Here is a 17,208-nt window from a genome sequence, read left to right as displayed (position 1 = left end):
GCCTGGCACAGGCGCCGTGGTGACATCATCGCTACTTAGTGGCGAATGTCGGTTGTTGTTTTTGTGTTTCGTGTTGTGAGTGATTGTGTTGATGATGTGGGTTCATAGTGTGCGTCCGCATTGTGACTTGACTTGTGTTGAGATGTGGGTGCCGTCACACCCCCTCGACTCTATGTGATCCTCGGCTTCGTCTCCTGCTTCGCACGCAGAGACCTGGACTGCGCGAGAGACGCTATTAGTTCTGTGCACCCTGCTCTGCAAGTTGCCACCATGGAGGTACGTGTGGCTCTTCGACTCGTGTGGTCAAGTATTAATGGACGTGTGCTCTCCACTCCGCGTGTGGCTGTCACCTATCCATACACCTAAGTGTGCATCTGCTTGGCTGCCTGAGTGTGTGTGCATCTATCAGAGTATCTCCCCAAGATCCTCTCTGTGTACCTGCCTTTCTACGTTTTAATAATCTACTGTACTTTTATCTATCCACTACTGGATAAAGGCCTCCTTCCTTGAGACCCTGCTACCCCTCACGATCCTGCGATGGAATAATCCACCAAGCACCGATTTTGTCGCTCCATCTTTCTAGCAGCCGTCCTCTCAGACGTGTTCCGATACTTGGCTGCACCTCCGTTATTGTTCTTGACCATCAGCCATCGTTGTTCCTCGTGGTCGTGGCATGTCCTGGCCCAGCCCTACTTCTCTTAACAGTTTGAAGGATGCCATTAATCTGCGTGTGTCCTTTAAATACACACGTGTCTCATTGTTAATCCAAGTGTGACATCTAACATTGGCCAAATATCCGAACGCTGAGAACTGACATCTCAGCAGGACCCTCCTGAATGTGGAGCCCAGGATCTCAGAGATCCTGGCTCAGTGCTTGCCGCTTGCACTATCCCCCACATCTTGCTAAAGCCTATGTGGTGGACCTTTGTCTTTGTGTGCGTGTAGATGAGCCAATCTGGAGAGGCGAGGAATAAGGGCGAATCTTGTACCACGTGGAGGGCGCTGTCCTCAGGGCACCATCTGCATCAAATCACCGCAAGGTAAGAACAGGAATGAGGGATGTCACAGAGGGCCATGGTGAATGGTGGAACATCCCGATGGCCATGTTGCATGGTGGATGTCACAGTGGCCATGATGCATTGAAGATTTCATAGCGGCCATGATGCATGAGTGATATCCAGGTGGCCAAGTTGCATGGGGGACTTCATGTTGGCAGTGTTGTATGGGGGACTTAATGGTAGCCATGTTGCATGGGGGACTGCATCATGGTGGCCATGTTGCATGGGGATGATTATTTGTGCTCTGGCCTCAGCACATCACACGCTTTCAGATGCGCTTCCGATATTAGGAAGCCACTGGAGCGATACACTTTTAAATCATCTAGATTGAAAACTCATTTCTTGAGAACTTATTTGGGGCATCAAGTCCGATTTAGTTACATTTAATTTGTATCCCGAAGCACCTCCATATTCCGTCACTAAGGCCAGAACGGCGGGGAATGAGGCCTCCGAATTTGGGTGATGAGCAGGTGTCGCCACCCCACACCAGCAGGGGGCGGCATAAGGGTAGCCGGTTCGTGAAGACCTGGCCCACGCCGCCTGGAACAGTGGAGAAGTATCAAGAAGCGTGATAAGGGAGGGTGGCTTTCTACAAGGGGTAGGAGTGGTCCCTTCATCGCGCCTTCTTCTCTCGTGATTAGACTGCTCTTTCTCTCCATCGCGATGCTCAATGTTTACTTTCAGTCGGAACGCTCCGGATCGCTACACCGGGAATAATGTTGCACTCGCACTCACCAGCGTGGTGAAATATCAAATGACCCCCATTGTTAACGCGACGTACGGGAAGGGCCTTCATCCGTTGTGCTGAGAATGACTGGAATGGATTTTATTTTTGACGCATGCTGCAGTATCCTGCATTTGGGGAGTGGCAGTTTCTTGACAGTCTAATTGGGGACAGTGAAAACACAGGGGTTGTCAGATATTGCCACACTCGGAATGAGGAAACTGAGAAGTGATGGGAGTGGAAGTGGAGGGCATTTGTTCCAAAGAGGACGTCGCCGATACGTTCCACGTCCTCATTGGGGTTTCCTTCTGGCTCCCCGTGCGCGACCGTGAGGCTGAGATCGCCCGAGTCTTGGGCCATGCGACCCGCGCTCTGTGGTGGCGACATGTGGGCAGAGAGCCGCGTCACTCAAACAATTGCTCGGTCACCAACTCAAGAGGACAGAGATCCCTCCCATCGCCTCAAGAGACCGCCGGGGCAAATGTTGCGAGCGAACATCTGCTAAGGCCGGGACGGCACATGAGGGGGTGAAGTGGCCAGCACGGAGTGGGTGGCCAGAACTAGGCCCGGCTCACTCTGTCTCCCCAGTGATCAACCCTTGCCTCCATTCGGACGAATGGCCAAGTGAGGGAACAGCTGATGGGAAGCAGGTGGCCAGGGTGGGTTGATGAACAGTCAGCTGGATGAGTTCTGAACATGTTGCAGGTTGGTGTGTAGAGACAAGGGTTAAAGGGTGACCGATAATAACAAAATGTGAAAGCTGCCTTCTGTTTACCCAGGAGAGCCCTACTGAGTCTTAAGACATTATCAGGAGGCTCCCGCTAAATTGGAATGTTTGGCCAATTGAATGGAGTGGTGCATGTGGGAAGAAACGGTACCAAGTAGAACGCCATGCATATGACAAGGATGTACCTCAATGATACGGATAGATGGAATCAAGAATCCATCGATGCACGCCTTCGACTAGTCATCTGGTGGCCTAAGCCCACAACACCCGGTATTCCCAGGGAGTCTCCCATCTAAGCACTAAGCCCAGGCCTGCTTACTCTCCCAGAGTCAATGAGATTGTGTGGTGTATTCAAAGCCATTGGGTTGAAGGTAATCGACAGGCAGAGCGAGTGGTGGGCGCGTGGATGGCAGTACAAGCGGCTGATGTAGACCGCTCTGATTGGATAGAGGTGATCGAGCCAGATGATTGCGTAAGGAGTAGCAGAGTGGTGCATCGTAGCCGTGATCACACATCGAGTCGTCAAGCAGGTATTGTGTGCAATGCAGTAGAAACCAGTTCTGAACTGTCACACCGGTGGTGAGAGGCTGCTGACTTGGGGATGTTTGCTCCAGCTCCAATTCGGAGTTGGGCCAACTGTAAGAAGAGAGGCCGCACACTCGAACTTGGGCTGGCCATGACCATTTTACCAGTGGTCGAGATCCTCCCGCGAGCTCAGGGAGGCCGGCTCGGGGCGCTGGCACTGTAAGTCGGCCACGGCGAGGGTCTGGAAGTATGGGGATGTCTGCTGCGGGCGGCCGCCAGACGGGACGCCGGGTCGCTGTGCGGCAACGACGACGACGGGGAGGACGATGATGAGGGCGACGGGTGCGAGCAGCAGGGGCAACAACTGCGACAGAAAAAACTGATGAGGCATTGGCGCTCACATAGAGGATAGCGCACCACGTTCCGGACCTGGCGAGCCGAGTTCGAGTCAATCTCACGGTTAAGAATGGCAACAGCAAACATCACAACCGATTCCCCATCTTCCTGTGCGCTTCTCGTGATCACCTGGCTTATAATAGTTGCGCATTTACAAATGTACCAACTTACTTAGATTCAGATGAATACGAGAACCTGGTGTGGCATGTAGTGAACGTCAGCACGGGGGAGACGAAGGCAGCCGGCCATGGCTCTGGTCACACCACCTCCCTTGTGTGCAGTGCCGTTCTTCATAGGTGCGCACTTGACCTCATATTCTGTGTAGGCTACAAGTGTGCAAGTGTGTGCAAGTGTGTATATACAATGGAGTGTAGAGAGTGGAAAGTGGAGAGTTTTCTAGATCTGGGCAGTGTGCTTATGATCAGCTCCGGTTTGACAGCAGAGGTCTCACTCTGAATCAGTCAGGCAGCATTATATATTAATCGGCTGTCTATACTTGTGAAATGTGGACCCCTGTCATGGAACATCTGCGCTGGTTTGAAACATTTAGGCTGGCCTCTCTACAATCCATCCTTGGTTTAACCAGGCTGGATTGTGTGAGGGGCTCACAAATCCTTGAAAGATCTGGACACAGTCCCATCAATTAGCTCCTCCAGCAGGCAACGCTGCATTCGCTGGGTCATGTAGCCCTCATGCCCCACCACCGCATGCCCAAGCTGCTTCTGTTTGTCCAGTTAGAGGGCTAAAAGGGCAAGACATGGGCTGGATTAGAGATGGACTGATGCAGGACTGGAGGATGTGGAGCTGAGTGGACTTGCTGAAGACCGGTACCAGCGGTGTCAAGATCGGCCTCTGTGGAGGAGGCTCGTGAAGGACGCTGCTGGGCAGTTGGAGGCAGTCGCCCTCCAGCAACAACGGAGCGCGGAGGAGCGACGCTCACAACAACGAGCAGAGCGCTGGGTGGCTAAAGCACAGCAAGTTGGCACAGTAGGGAGCACAGGTGGTGCATCAGCCAGTCATCTCAGTCATCTCAGTCAGTCGACCCGTGGCACCTGGGTCTGCCCCGTGACCTCCTGCCAGCGGGCGTTCGACACTTCACGTGGCCTCAAGGTGCACATGGCCTGGCACAAGCGTCGTGGTGATGTCACCACCACTTAGTGGCGAATGGCGGTTGTTGTTGTTATTGTTGTGACTATGGATCTCTATGTAAATCTTCGTGACTCTATGGGTGTCTCTTGGAGGAGAGTGACAAGAGCAGGGGGGGTTCTTACCATAGGCAGCTAGAAACGAAGTCTACCAAGGTGGGGTCGTGAGTGGCGATCGCCTCGTGGAGCGGGTAGCTCCCTGAGAATATTCTCTCATTCCAAGGCATCCCCGAGCCGTCTGTGGGAATGACGAGATACAGGAAGAACACTGTCACAAACCACGTTGGCCTCGCACAGCCGCCAGTGCAGAAATGCAAAAAATTTAGCATGATGACTCAGCGTGGGGTTGGGATCCGCCACACCATCCTGGGTTTTGACTGCGGTATTAATTTTTACCGTGAAATATTTTGCAAGTGCCAGTTAAATACCCCCGTAACATCATTCCAAAGGAGTAGACCGTTGTGTGCCAACGTCATGGTCCGAATTAGAACATTTACACTGCCAATGACTTAATTGGGACGAGACATGGCGACATTAACCCTGACGTGCAATTACTTCGGGCTTCGTCTGTGATTTCCCAAACCTCCGATTAGCACTGTTGGTTTTGTATGGTGCGAAATAAACTAAACGTACATATATAGCTGTAAACTTTCAGAAGAATGCACATACTAAATATGCTACATTTGTATTAACTATTATGTTAAACCCTATAGGATCAATACATAGGTTTTATTAACTTTAATTTAAATTCACAATTCATATTTACCGCTTGAAACCTATAGCCCCGACAACCAACGTGAATCACAATGGTGCATTATATATCATAAGGCATGGTTGGTCGGAAATAATTCATGATCTATTAATATTTTTTTCGTCTTGCCAAGATCTGTCCAATTTTGCATCGTAATACCCTCCACCATCCTAAGCAGCCAAACAAAACAAATGGTCATGACGTGTTGTATAAGCGTTTGATGGCGGCTTATGATCTCGTCTTCTGAATGTTTGATGCAGTGTCGAGCGAAGCGTCATTATCTCGTTGGCAAATTTGGTTGTTGTGAGGATTTCTCTTCAACGTGTCCCAGTAGTTGAGTTTAAACGACCATAATTGGTGTGTCGTTTCAAAGCTTGTGCATGTGGCCATTCAATTTGTTTTGGCTTTTCGAGTGGCAGATGGTCCTAAGGACACAAACATGATCAGCTATCACCCTCCGCTGCAACTCACCAAAGTATTGATCCTTGCAGGGAGCAGTATCCCACGCAAACCCAGGAGGCACACCATGACCTACACACGAGGCAGACAAAGACAAAGGTCCCCCATGAAGCCTTAACAGATTTTTGCAGAAATTGCTATTAGCAATCACCACAATAGTTACTCGTTTCAGGCTGCGCCAATCTTGGGGAGACCCAGGACTGGTTTAGAAAATCGTAACTGACGTTGATAGTCAGTGGAAATGGAACTTGGGTCGTGCAGTGACCACTACCCTACCGTTCCCCACGTATTAGGCACAAGCAGCATTAATGGCACGGTTCGACCTCAGGCCATTCGCACGAATTTCAGCGGTTGTAATCTGGTGGCTGTCCTGGATAATTCTAGGATTTGTATTATTAACTGTAAAATACTCTGCACTATCTACTTCATTCACGGCGCGGGTTGGAGACCCCATGATGTCACTGGAAATTAGTCAGCGATTGTGGTCCCGCGTCACAGCCCAAATTCGCCAAGTTACTCGCAAATTAATAAACTGTGGTTACACAGCTGCAGCCGCAGCAATCATTGCTTTATACTGGCAGGCTGACGCCCGTTTGTAGGCTAACTTCTGGCTCGTATTGTGCCCAATCAGCTACTCGACAAAAGATGTGGTGAAAGTCATTGCATGCCAGTGCTCTGAGACGCTCAGCGTAAATGGTGCTTTCTGAAAACCAAATACGTATCGAAAAAAACAACCACGAGTGATTGCAACAATCCCTGGCCAACCGTAAAATCGTGAATTTAGCAACTGGGAAGTTTGAGTATATGCGGATTTATTTCTGTATACCTGTGTAGCGGCATTGTTACGCGCAACATGTATACTTACCAGCGTAGCCGTATTGTATGGGTCATGTACCTCTAGTGGTGCCCTCAGTGTGTAGGGGGCGCAGAACAGCCAAGGGGGCTGTTGAGTGACGGGTGTACGACCCAAGACTACAATAACCGTTGAGGGAGGGGGCTGGGGGGCCAACGGTCAGACCCAGACCCTCTCGAGATAAGGCTGTTGGGAGAGAGGAGTATAAAAAGGGCAGCTCTCCCAGCGTGAGTCAGTCCGCACTCACCTCAAGACCCGAAGACATCTAGATAGCGCCCTGGCACTTCCGACCCCCGGCCCTTGTCAGGGCCAGGTCTGAATGGCCCAGTGGCGGCACCCGTTACCCAGGCAAGGTCGGGTGAGCATAGGCTCCCATAGGTCCCTTAGCGGAGGAATTCCCGATAGCAGAGTATAGTGTGAGGGCACACCAAGTGTGAGGACGTATCCTCTAGGCTATCGGGTGGGAGAGGCCGTTACCTCTCCGTGTTAGGTACGCTCTTAGTCGTTAGAGCGAATAAACGGTGTTGCCTACAAAGGGAAGTCTCTGCCTACTACACCTGCTTACGGCTTTCGAAATTTGAGAAATCCACGGGTAAGTAAGGTGTTAAGCAAGTCATATGACATATGTATCGTAATGACGTATCATTGCATCACAGCATAACATCATGGTATTGCATAAAGCCATTAAGGACGTACTGTGTATCGATAGGGTTTTTTTTTATTCATACTTTTTTTTAGAGTCCGGGAAAGTGTTTATTTTGCCCTTAATCATGGACCCGGAGCGTGGTCACAAGCGGTGAAGTTGAGAGAGTTGTGTCTGTGGCTTTGAGGAAGAGGAGGGTAGGTTGAGCCTCTGCCCCTCCTCCTTCTAACCAGTCCTTCCCCCATCATCTCATTGTCATCGTCGTCAACATTAAAGGCATGTAAAGTTAATTTCACGTTTATTTAAAGTTTATTATGTTATTGTGTCATGTACTGCATTTTATTCGGTGGTTAGTTAATAAGCAGGGAGCTTAGTTAAGCTATGATGAGTCTGACCGTGGCCGTGGTTCCTCTAACCACCTGGACTTTACCAACTGCGGATTTGCCGACCATGACATTTTCCAGGAACCTAACCCCCCTGGGTTGGCAAGGGATTTCTGTATTTAGCAAGTAGGTTTGCACAGCCAATATGATACATTGCTTTGATTCTCATTCGTTGTTCCTGTGGAGTCATGACAGCTGTTTTCGAATCCGGGCAACGTCATGCTGACTTCCTGCAACTAATGCTTGATGCCATTTAAAGCGATGCGTTGCATATATTTCACTGTTAAATCTGGTTGTATGGATTGTGTTTCAGCTTACCAATAATACTGGCTGCGCAACCGAGGCACCAAGTTAACTCGCTCACATGTGGATGTCCCTACAATGAGTTGCACAACCAGTTACGTAGAGTAAGCGGCAGCCTGTACTCCTGTTGAGGCCGCTGGCCCCCGAGGTCTCTCTCTGCTGGGCGCCGACTGCAGGGGCCCCGTCGTTTCCCGACCCCTCGCTGGTATACGAACAGCTGCTGCCGCCGCTGGGCTCATCGCTCGCGGGATAAGGGCTGTCGCCCGACGGCTCCCCTCCCTGGGTCGCACCCCCGCGAGTTCGCGAGAGAGGCATGGCTCGTCACCGGCTCCCGGACGCCTATAAACACTGCGTTGCTTCTCCGCCAATCAAACGCACCGCCTCCCCCCACACAGCCCCAGGCAGCAATCACACGCTCTGAACGGGGGGTCAGGGGTCGGAGGGCGAATGACGTTGCTCGCACATGCGCGGCCGCCGCGAGCGGGTGATAACGCTCGTTTAAAGGGGCCGTGGAACAGGTGTTTACGGTGGGTGTGAGCCCTCACACAGCACAAGTCTCCACGGCGACAGAATGGAGCGTGCACCCGTGGAAACACCGACCACCTCACGTTACGAGCGCACACACACACAGCACCACTTTCACACGCTCGTCCGAACCACACGAGGCTGCGATGGGTTATTAATGATTTATTATCAGACGACTGTGATTCACTCTTGGGTCAGTATGGATTGGCAAGGCAGGCCTACACTATCGCCCAAGGGTCTGTACCCGATTGATCTAATTTGATAGGCTCTAAGTGGTTTTGGTTTCTCTAGCCTCAATCCCAATACTCTCTTTCCTCTTACTCACGGTTTCGATGCGTACGGCGCTCCGGTGGTCTCGTCCTCTCCACACACTTCGACGTGTCGCACGGACGTTCGAGTGGCCAAACTGGGGACCATCCCGGGCGCTGACTTCAGGAGCAAGAGAGCCTCTACCTTTCTGCGCCCCCCTTTTATGACTAACCCACATCAAAGGAAGCCGACCCGAGGGTCTTCTCGGCCAATCAGGTCGCTGTGCTTGCCCAGCCGCACTCCCGGTTTCCCTAACAACGGGTCCGCCGCTGACTGCGGCGCCGGCAGCGGTCCACGTGCGCCTTTGCTATGCTAATCAGCCGCGGTTTCCGTAACAAAGGGCTCGCCGCTGGCAGCTGCGCGGCGGCAGTCCCCGAGCACACCTGCTATGCTATAATCAGCCGCCCGCCCTGGCTTCTCCTTAGGTTCGTGGCTGCGGCCCCCCTGCCTGCCTTGCCGATCCGTGTGTGGGGAGGTGCGTTTGAACCGTGATGGATGGATAGCCCCCGCCTTGACCATGTAATCTCAACCCAGGTCATAGCACCGCGGTGCGAATTAGCATCGGGGGAGATCGCCCAATTCCATGGCCGCAGGAAACCATGAAGATTATCCCTATGAGGGCTTCCGGGTGAAAACCTGTTGGCCAGGTGACCTCCCCTCGGAGCTCTATGGGGGTGAAATGTGTGAGGGTGTGTTTATGTGGGGGGTGGTGAGGGGGAAGTGGGGTCGGCCCCGTCGCTTGGTGGTGGCGAGGTCGTAGATGGGGCGCCCGCCGAGCGGCTTCACGGCGGCGGCATTACACTCCCAAGCGATACGCTCAGTGATTGGGAGTGAAGTAGCTCGTGACGTGATCATATTCAGAAGTGTAATTGGTTCCGATGATCCTAAAAGCGCCATTTGATATCCTTATTGGACAACTACTCGCTCAGATGTGGACAAAGCGGTCAGGGGCGAGTTGCGCAACTTTGAGAGCATCACGGTTGCTCGACTGATTGCTCTGGCGTGGGCCCAGCCTTACAATTGCTCACAACGTGTCTGTTGCGAATACGTATCGTACACATATTACACACAATGTAAAATGACCGCTATGCGCCAGATCATTACGTGAGTCTGACCCAAAAATCGGTGGCGAACCACAAGTGAACTGCAGTGTCTCATACCTCTACATAGCACGGGAACAGGTCGTTGAAGAGGAGCTTTCCCAAGGCTATCTCTACCACCACACAGCCGAGTGCCCACATGTTCACGTATTGCCTTTAATAACATCACACAGTATCATCACCCACAGCGTCATCAGACACACACAGTGACAAGTATACAAAAGAAAAATATCCCCCATATAGCCTTTAACAGACTGTTGGGGTAAATGCTGTTTGCAAGTACCTATAAAGGCCAGAAAGGCGCATAAAGTGGTGGGTGGTCAACACGGTACCCGGCCACCTTTGTCTCCCTCATGGCAATGTTAATGCATCACATCAGGTATTCATTTAAGGCTGAGTGGAGCTCGCGGAGGCCCATCACCGGTTCCGATAATCGTCACTGGTGTTGAACGTGAGCGGGAATCGAACTGATGGTTTCATAGCACAGCGCAATAACTGCTACACTACCACTCCCCACACACATGCTTGCATAGGCACACACAGCAACAACAGCCCCATTCGTCACCGGCGGTGACATCACCAGGGTGTTTGTGCCAGGCTAGGTGCACTCCGAGGCCACGTAAAGTGCCAAAGGCTCGCTGACAGGTCACAGGACAGAATACATGTTTTTTATTTAACCAGGTAAGGCCCACTGAGCTATTTAGCTATTTTTCAGAAGCGATCTGGCTACAAATGATAGCTCAGTGAAGCTGCTTATCACGTGCAAATGTATCGCAGCCAAATACTCTAAAAGCATGTTTCTAAATTTAGAGGGAAAGACTTGAGGACCCAGAGAAAAATCCATGTGACCACGGGGAGAAAGGCATGCAAACTCCAAATATACAGGCGTCAGGATCAGGATCGTACCCACAGCCCCCTGTATACCAGGGGAGGTAGTTAAAATCTCGCCACCGTGGTGTTGGGTTGGCTGACTACTGAGGGGGCACCTGTGTCCCCCACTCTTCCAACTTGCTGCATTTTAGCGATTCGACACTCTGCTCATTGTCATGAGCGTCGCTCTTCTGCCGTCTGTTTTTGGAGGGTAACTGCCTCCAACTGTCCAATAGCGTTCTTCATGACATTTGCGAGTCTTGAGCAAGTCCACTTAGCTCCGCATCCTTCCCATATTGCAACAGTCCATCTCTTCTCAAGGCCGTACCGCGTCTGTTTAGTCCCCTCTATCCAGCGAAACAGAAACTGGCTGGGCATGTGGTGGCTGGGCATGCGGGGTGACATGACACAACCAATGCAGCATTGCCCATCGGAGGAGTTCACTGATGGGAATGTACTCTTTGGTTCTTTCGGTAAAGTCACGTATAAAGATAAAATAATAAATTAAATAATAGCATACGACGTTTCGATTGCAACACAAGCAATCATCATCAGGTATAAATGAAATAGCAACAAAAATCTAACCAGAAAACTATAGACAGACATATAAGCAGACAGATATCACCAAGATACATAGAGAGAGAGTAACACAGGCACAGAGAGGGAGATCGTCTCTGTGGCGAGGCCTTAAATAGACAGAGGGGGGCGGGGGCGGAGAAAGGGAGGGGTTAGAGAAAAAATGTACATGTCAATGAGTACGGAATTTACACACTTAAATTCTAACTTAGCAATCTTTGAAATACGTGATCGACCAGGCTATGCATTAATTGTGTGTTGACCGACTCTCTGTGTTGTATTACATAACATTTCGATATTTTGCTAGGTTATTTAATTTAGTGTGTTCTTTCTCCCTCTCTCCTAATGTTCAAGCTTGCGTACTTTACCACGCGTCGCCGTACTCATTGACATGTTAATTTTTTCTCGAACCCCTCCCTCTCTCCGCCCCCCTGTCTATTAAAGGCCTCGCCACAGAGACGATCTCCCTCTCTGTGCCTATGTTACTCTCTCTCTATGTATCTTGGTGTTATCTGTCTGCTTATATGTCTGTCTATAGTTTTCTGGTTAGATTTTTGTTGCTATTTCATTTATACCTGATGATGATTGCTTGTGTTGCAATCGAAACGTCGTATGCTATTATTTAATTTATTATTTTATCTATATACGTGACTTTACCGAAAGAACCAAAGAGTAATTCCTGCAGTCACGAAAGCTCCAAATTAAGATTGATGGGAATGTGTTCAGATCTTTGAAGGATTTATGTTCTCCTCACACAATTCAGCCTGGTTAAACACAAAATGGATATTTGGTTCTTTCGGTAAAGTCACGTAGGTGTTGCGCCATAACAAGGCGCTGTAAGGAGCTTACCTGCCACCACGCTCACGGGCCGACAGGGGGCAGCCGAGACAGAGCGAGGTGGGAGGCCCGTGACCGGAGGTTGACACCCCAGACCCCCCAGGGGCTAGGGGCTGAGGGGGATGGGCTCCCCTCACCCCTTCCTAAGACCCCTTAAGATTTAAGACCCTCTAAGACCTTCCAGAAGGTTCTGGAGGGGGGTCATGAGGGGAGGGGTAAGCCCAACCTGGGGATAAAAAGCCGATCCTCTGAACGGGTCCAGCAGTGTTCGCCAACTCAAGCTTGAATACATCTGTTAAGACCTGAAAACTGGACCAGCACCCGGGAACCCTCAACCGAGGCTCTCGTTAGAGCCGGGTTGTGGCGGACCCGAGGTAGCTCGGACACCCTGGGACCCTCCCCGAGGCTCTGGTCAGAGCCGTGGTGTAGCGGACCAGGGGTGAGCCCCGTACCCTGCCTGGGACGGGTCGGTCCAGTCTTCCCTTAGCCGCCGTGGCAAGGGACCGGTGTGTAGAGTAGCCTGGAGTGTGTAGGACGTGCTAGAAGGGAGTGTGTACCTCCCTTAGGCTATCGGGTTGAAGGGGCCCACTTCAGCAATTGTTTCTTGCTGTGGTTGTCCCACCTGATGACGGGCGCTTGTGTTACAACCGAAACGTCGTGATTTAATTAATTTTATTTTATACCTACGCGACTTTACCGAAAGAACCAAAGAGTATGGATCCCTGCAGTCATGAAAACGTCAAATCTAGATTGACAAAATGGATCATAGGCAGGCCAACCTGAAAATTTTTAACCGGTGCAGATATTCTATGAGAGGGGTCCACATTCCGCAAGCAAAGAAAAGGAAGGGCAAGACTGTTTCCAAAAATACCATGATCTTTGTGTCGAGTGACAGACCAGGTAGCTTCCACACAGCATTAAGCAGCTGATCAAAATATAATGCCGCTCGACTGATTCGGAGTGAGAGCTCTGCTGCCAATCTGGAGTTGGTCATGAGCACACAGCCCAGGTATGGACACTTCTCTACTCTCTCCACAACTGCACCATCACGGTGGGGAGTTGACTCAGTGGAGTATTGGATTATACAAAATACATGAGCAGGTGCTTAATTTGGTGAGGCTGATAGTAAGGCCTATCTCTTAGTGGCACGCTGCAGGTTTAGCAGCAGAACCTTCAACTCATCAGTGGGCAGCAACCACCAGATCATCACTGTGCATAACATGGTTGACCAGGAGGATCAGCCTCCCATTGTATCTGTACCAGATTAAAATTCCACAGGTACAGCCATAGAAGGCTTCTCGAATTACATGGTCGAACATGATGTAAACAATGCAGGAGCCAGATGCTGTCGCACCCCAAGATGAACAGGGAACGGCTGCGAATGGTGTTGCTCATGAGCGGGAATTGAATTCGGGTCGCCAGGTTCATAGTGCACACATATACTCATGCATGCCGTTGAGGTCACTTACTTTGAGAAGTCTCATGGAAGCTGCAACCAAAGTCTGTTACCCGCACGGTCCCAGCCATGGGGTCCTTGACCAAGATATTGCCCTAGACCAGAGGACGGTAACGAAAATAACAAGATAAAAAAATGTATTCGGTTAAAGAAACTCAATCTTTCAAGAGCCGTAATGCACTGTGTGGTGAATAGGAGATGGTGGTCCTGAATAAATAACGTTACGAAGCAGTCCTTAAAGAGCCACACGCGGCTCCGGAGATGCAGGTTACCGATCCCTGCCCTAGATGAAGAGGGGCAGAAGTCGTTCACGCTCAGAGGTTACGAAAATCTAAATTTCGGGAAGCAGAAGATGACGGATCATTTAAAAGGTGTCCAATGAAGTGAAGGTCTGTCGACTTTAGAAAAGGGAATATTTTTTTTCACTTGCCAGGTGACCTTTGTAGCAACTTGACGTTTGGCCGATAATACTCCGCACACGCTCGCAAAATAGCCTGCGTCGCTCACTTGGCAGTAAACGTTAAAGATCCCACGACGTCACTCGTCACGGTCCAGGTTTGGCCCAAATATAAAAGGTTACACCAGAAATCACTCAATTGGGACAAAGATGAAGATCCCCGGAATGGAACAAGAAGGGCGTGAATGCCAAATGTGCTAAATTATTCGTGTTGATAATAATAAAAATTGTAAATGTTATTGGCGAGATCACCTTCGGGCGAATTGCTGACGAGGGGCATGCGCGCACTGGACGGTTGATGGTCGCAGTCCGGGTCACCTCCCTGCTCAGCTCTCCCAACAGCTGCTTTGGGTGGGGCTGCTCCATACACAGAGACAAAGGGGGCAGGTGAGTGATGGGTGAATGATGGGTGAGTGGTGAGTGAGGGGTGAGTGAGGGATGGGTGATGCTTGAGTGATTGGCGAGTGCGTGATGGTTACACGAGTCGTGAATGAGGGGTAAGGGGTGAGTTATGTTTTCGTGATTGGTGAGGGGTGAGTGACCGTTGGATGATAGTTGAGGGGTGGCTGATGGTTGAGTGGTGGGCGAGTGGCGAGAGATTGATAAATGATGATTAAGTGAGTGGTGAGTGATGGGTGAGTGAGGAGTGGGTGATGGTTGATTGATTGGTTGGTGAGTGAGGGCAGTTGATGGTTGGATAATGGGCGAGTGAGGGGTGAGTGATTCGTGAGTTCCCCCACCTCCAGCTCCTCCGTCTCCTGCTCCACCATCGCCATCTGTCTCCTTCACCACCTCCAGCTCCTCCTATACCATCTCAAGCTCCTCTACCACCTCCAGCTCCTCCATCTCTGATTATCCACCGTCTCCTCCACCCCAAGTATCCTCCATCCCCTCCCATTCCTCCTTCTCCATGTCCCCATCCTCCCACTTCTCCATCATTTGTCACTCTTCAGCTGTCTCCCCCTCTTCGGCTGTCTGCCACTCTTCCTCCGTATCGCTGCCCGCCCCCTAGAAGAGACTCAAGCTCGAGACCAGGAAGAGGAGCTGGGACAGAGCGAGCGAGGGAGCCACGCAGGCCAGCGTGGGGGTGTTCAACATGGGGCTCACGCCTGGGGGGTGCTCGTGCCGCTGCTGCTCACCAATGGCTTCAGCGTGGAGGCGCTGTTGGGCCGCACGCGTGGCGAGGCCGAGCAGCTGGCGGCCAAGGTGCGCGTCCCCTTCTCCAGCAGCAGCTGCATGGGCGGCGTGCCGCTCCACCAGCTCGGGGACCTCATGCGCATCTTCAACCCGCCAGAGCTCAGCTGTCGGATCGCGGTCAAGGCCCTGGGATCAGCTCCCACTCGAGAGTGGTCCTCCCCTGGCTGCTGTTTGTGCTGCAACTGTTTAGGACCGGTAGAGCGGACTGCTTCTGGTCTCCCACCCAGTAACTCTGCTGTCTCTTTACCCCATTGTCACCCAACCCAGCAAACTCACCAACACTGTTACCTCATCCATCAGACACAAACCCCCATACTTTCTCAAACAATGGCATCTCCAATCTTATGTTAATTCTGTTCCTGCAGTCTTCCACAATTCATGATATTTGTTTCATAGGTATCCACCTGTTACTCGTAGCTTAAACATTAATCACAGACATGCAAAAATATCTACATGCTAGTAACGCCATTTAGCACAGCACTATAGTATAAAATACATTAAAAAACAATACATGTTTATATTGTTGATTAGTTTGCGTGTTGAAACCAATCCTGGTCGCATTACTGCCTCACCTTTCCTATTACATTTCCACTATCGTAGAAATCTACTTTAATTTGTCCACTGTATAAAAATGGCTTAAACGAGAATCCTAGTAATTATAGACCCATATTTTTTTCAACAGTTACTAAAATACACTGGTTTTTTCGGTAAAGTCACGTAGGTAGAAAAAAATATATATATATCACGACGTTTCGATCGTAACACAAGCGGTCGTCCTCAGGCGGAAAAAAATTATCCAGCAGTGGAACTGCTGAACTAGGCTGAACCAGGTTCAGCAGTTCCGAGGCACACGACCGCTTGTGTTGTTCTGAGGACGACTGCTTGTGTTGCGATCGACACGTCGTGATATATATATTTTTTTCTTTTTTCTATCTACGTGACTTTACCGAAAGAACCAAAGAGTATGGATTGCTGCAGTCACGCAAGCTTCAAATCAAGTTACTAAAATATTCGAAAAAACATACATCCAAAATAAACTGCTGCCGAAAAGCTCACAATCTCATGCACAGCAAAGTCTGGTTTTCAAGAGGATTACAGCACCACCACAGCTATGGATGTTTAAAATGTTCTCATCAGTAAACTGGATAAAAGGTCACTACTGCTGTGCAATATTCATTACCTTTTCAAAAGCCAGTTGAAAATTATATTCCACTCACAATTCTTGGTCAATTACGGTTTTCAGATTCAACAATAAAATGATATAAGTTACCTCTCAGACCGTTCTTAAATAAGTACATAGTGTAAAGGAGTTCCTGAGACGTCCATTTTAACAAGGGTAAGTCTTTATTTCCATGTAGTAAGTACAAACAGCTCCGTTGAACCCAGCCCAGCTGCACTCCGCCTTGGTCGTCTTTCTTCAGTCTTGTCCCAGCCTTGCACCCACAACTGAGTTCAGGCTCCCTCTTTATAAACCCTCCTTAGGCCCCGCCCCTAATCAGACCGTGTCCCTCCCACGTGGACAGACCACCTGCTCTTAATTAACTCAACGTGTGCGTTCCCCTATATTTCCCCTTACAGTTTCCCATCCTTACGCAGCCACTGTATCGCAACGCGTGCCCCAAGCATACCTCTGACATACAGTCCCCTACAATAGTAATAACGTCTCGTCCACAAAAATTAACAAAACAAATTGCATGCCACAAGGTTGCGTGCTGGGTCCAATTCTTTTCTTATATTTGAATGATTTGGACTAAACTTAAAATTAGTCAGAATTAAATATCTTTGCTGGTAACATTGTCATGTTCGTATCGGATAAATCTCCAAAGTCAAACAATCTCCAACACGATTTTGAATTGATTCAATAATCAATTGTCATTACTAAAATGTATCTGAAATCCCAAAATCACTATCATC

The 17,208-nt window shown here is 50.0% G+C and overlaps 1 protein-coding gene across 1 annotated transcript; it reads left to right on the top strand.

Annotated features, from left to right (window-relative positions):
* Nucleotides 1–1,016: 1,016 nt before the first annotated feature.
* Nucleotides 1,017–15,866, top strand: LOC133359880 (uncharacterized; the record flags this gene model as incomplete). The annotated part of the gene is made up of 3 exons (XM_061578442.1): nucleotides 1,017–1,040; nucleotides 14,406–14,484; nucleotides 15,110–15,866. Coding segments are annotated over 3 exons (639 nt in total), but the record flags the coding sequence as incomplete, so codon positions are not given.
* Nucleotides 15,867–17,208: the final 1,342 nt, after the last annotated feature.

This window comes from Lethenteron reissneri, chromosome 66 (genome assembly GCF_015708825.2).
Source record: "Lethenteron reissneri isolate LAM-NWPU_2019-01 chromosome 66, ASM1570882v1, whole genome shotgun sequence".
In the NCBI taxonomy this organism is placed as follows: Eukaryota; Metazoa; Chordata; class Hyperoartia; order Petromyzontiformes; family Petromyzontidae; genus Lethenteron; species Lethenteron reissneri.
Note: the sequence above shows the minus strand (reverse complement) of the source record. Positions and strands in the feature narration are given on the sequence as shown.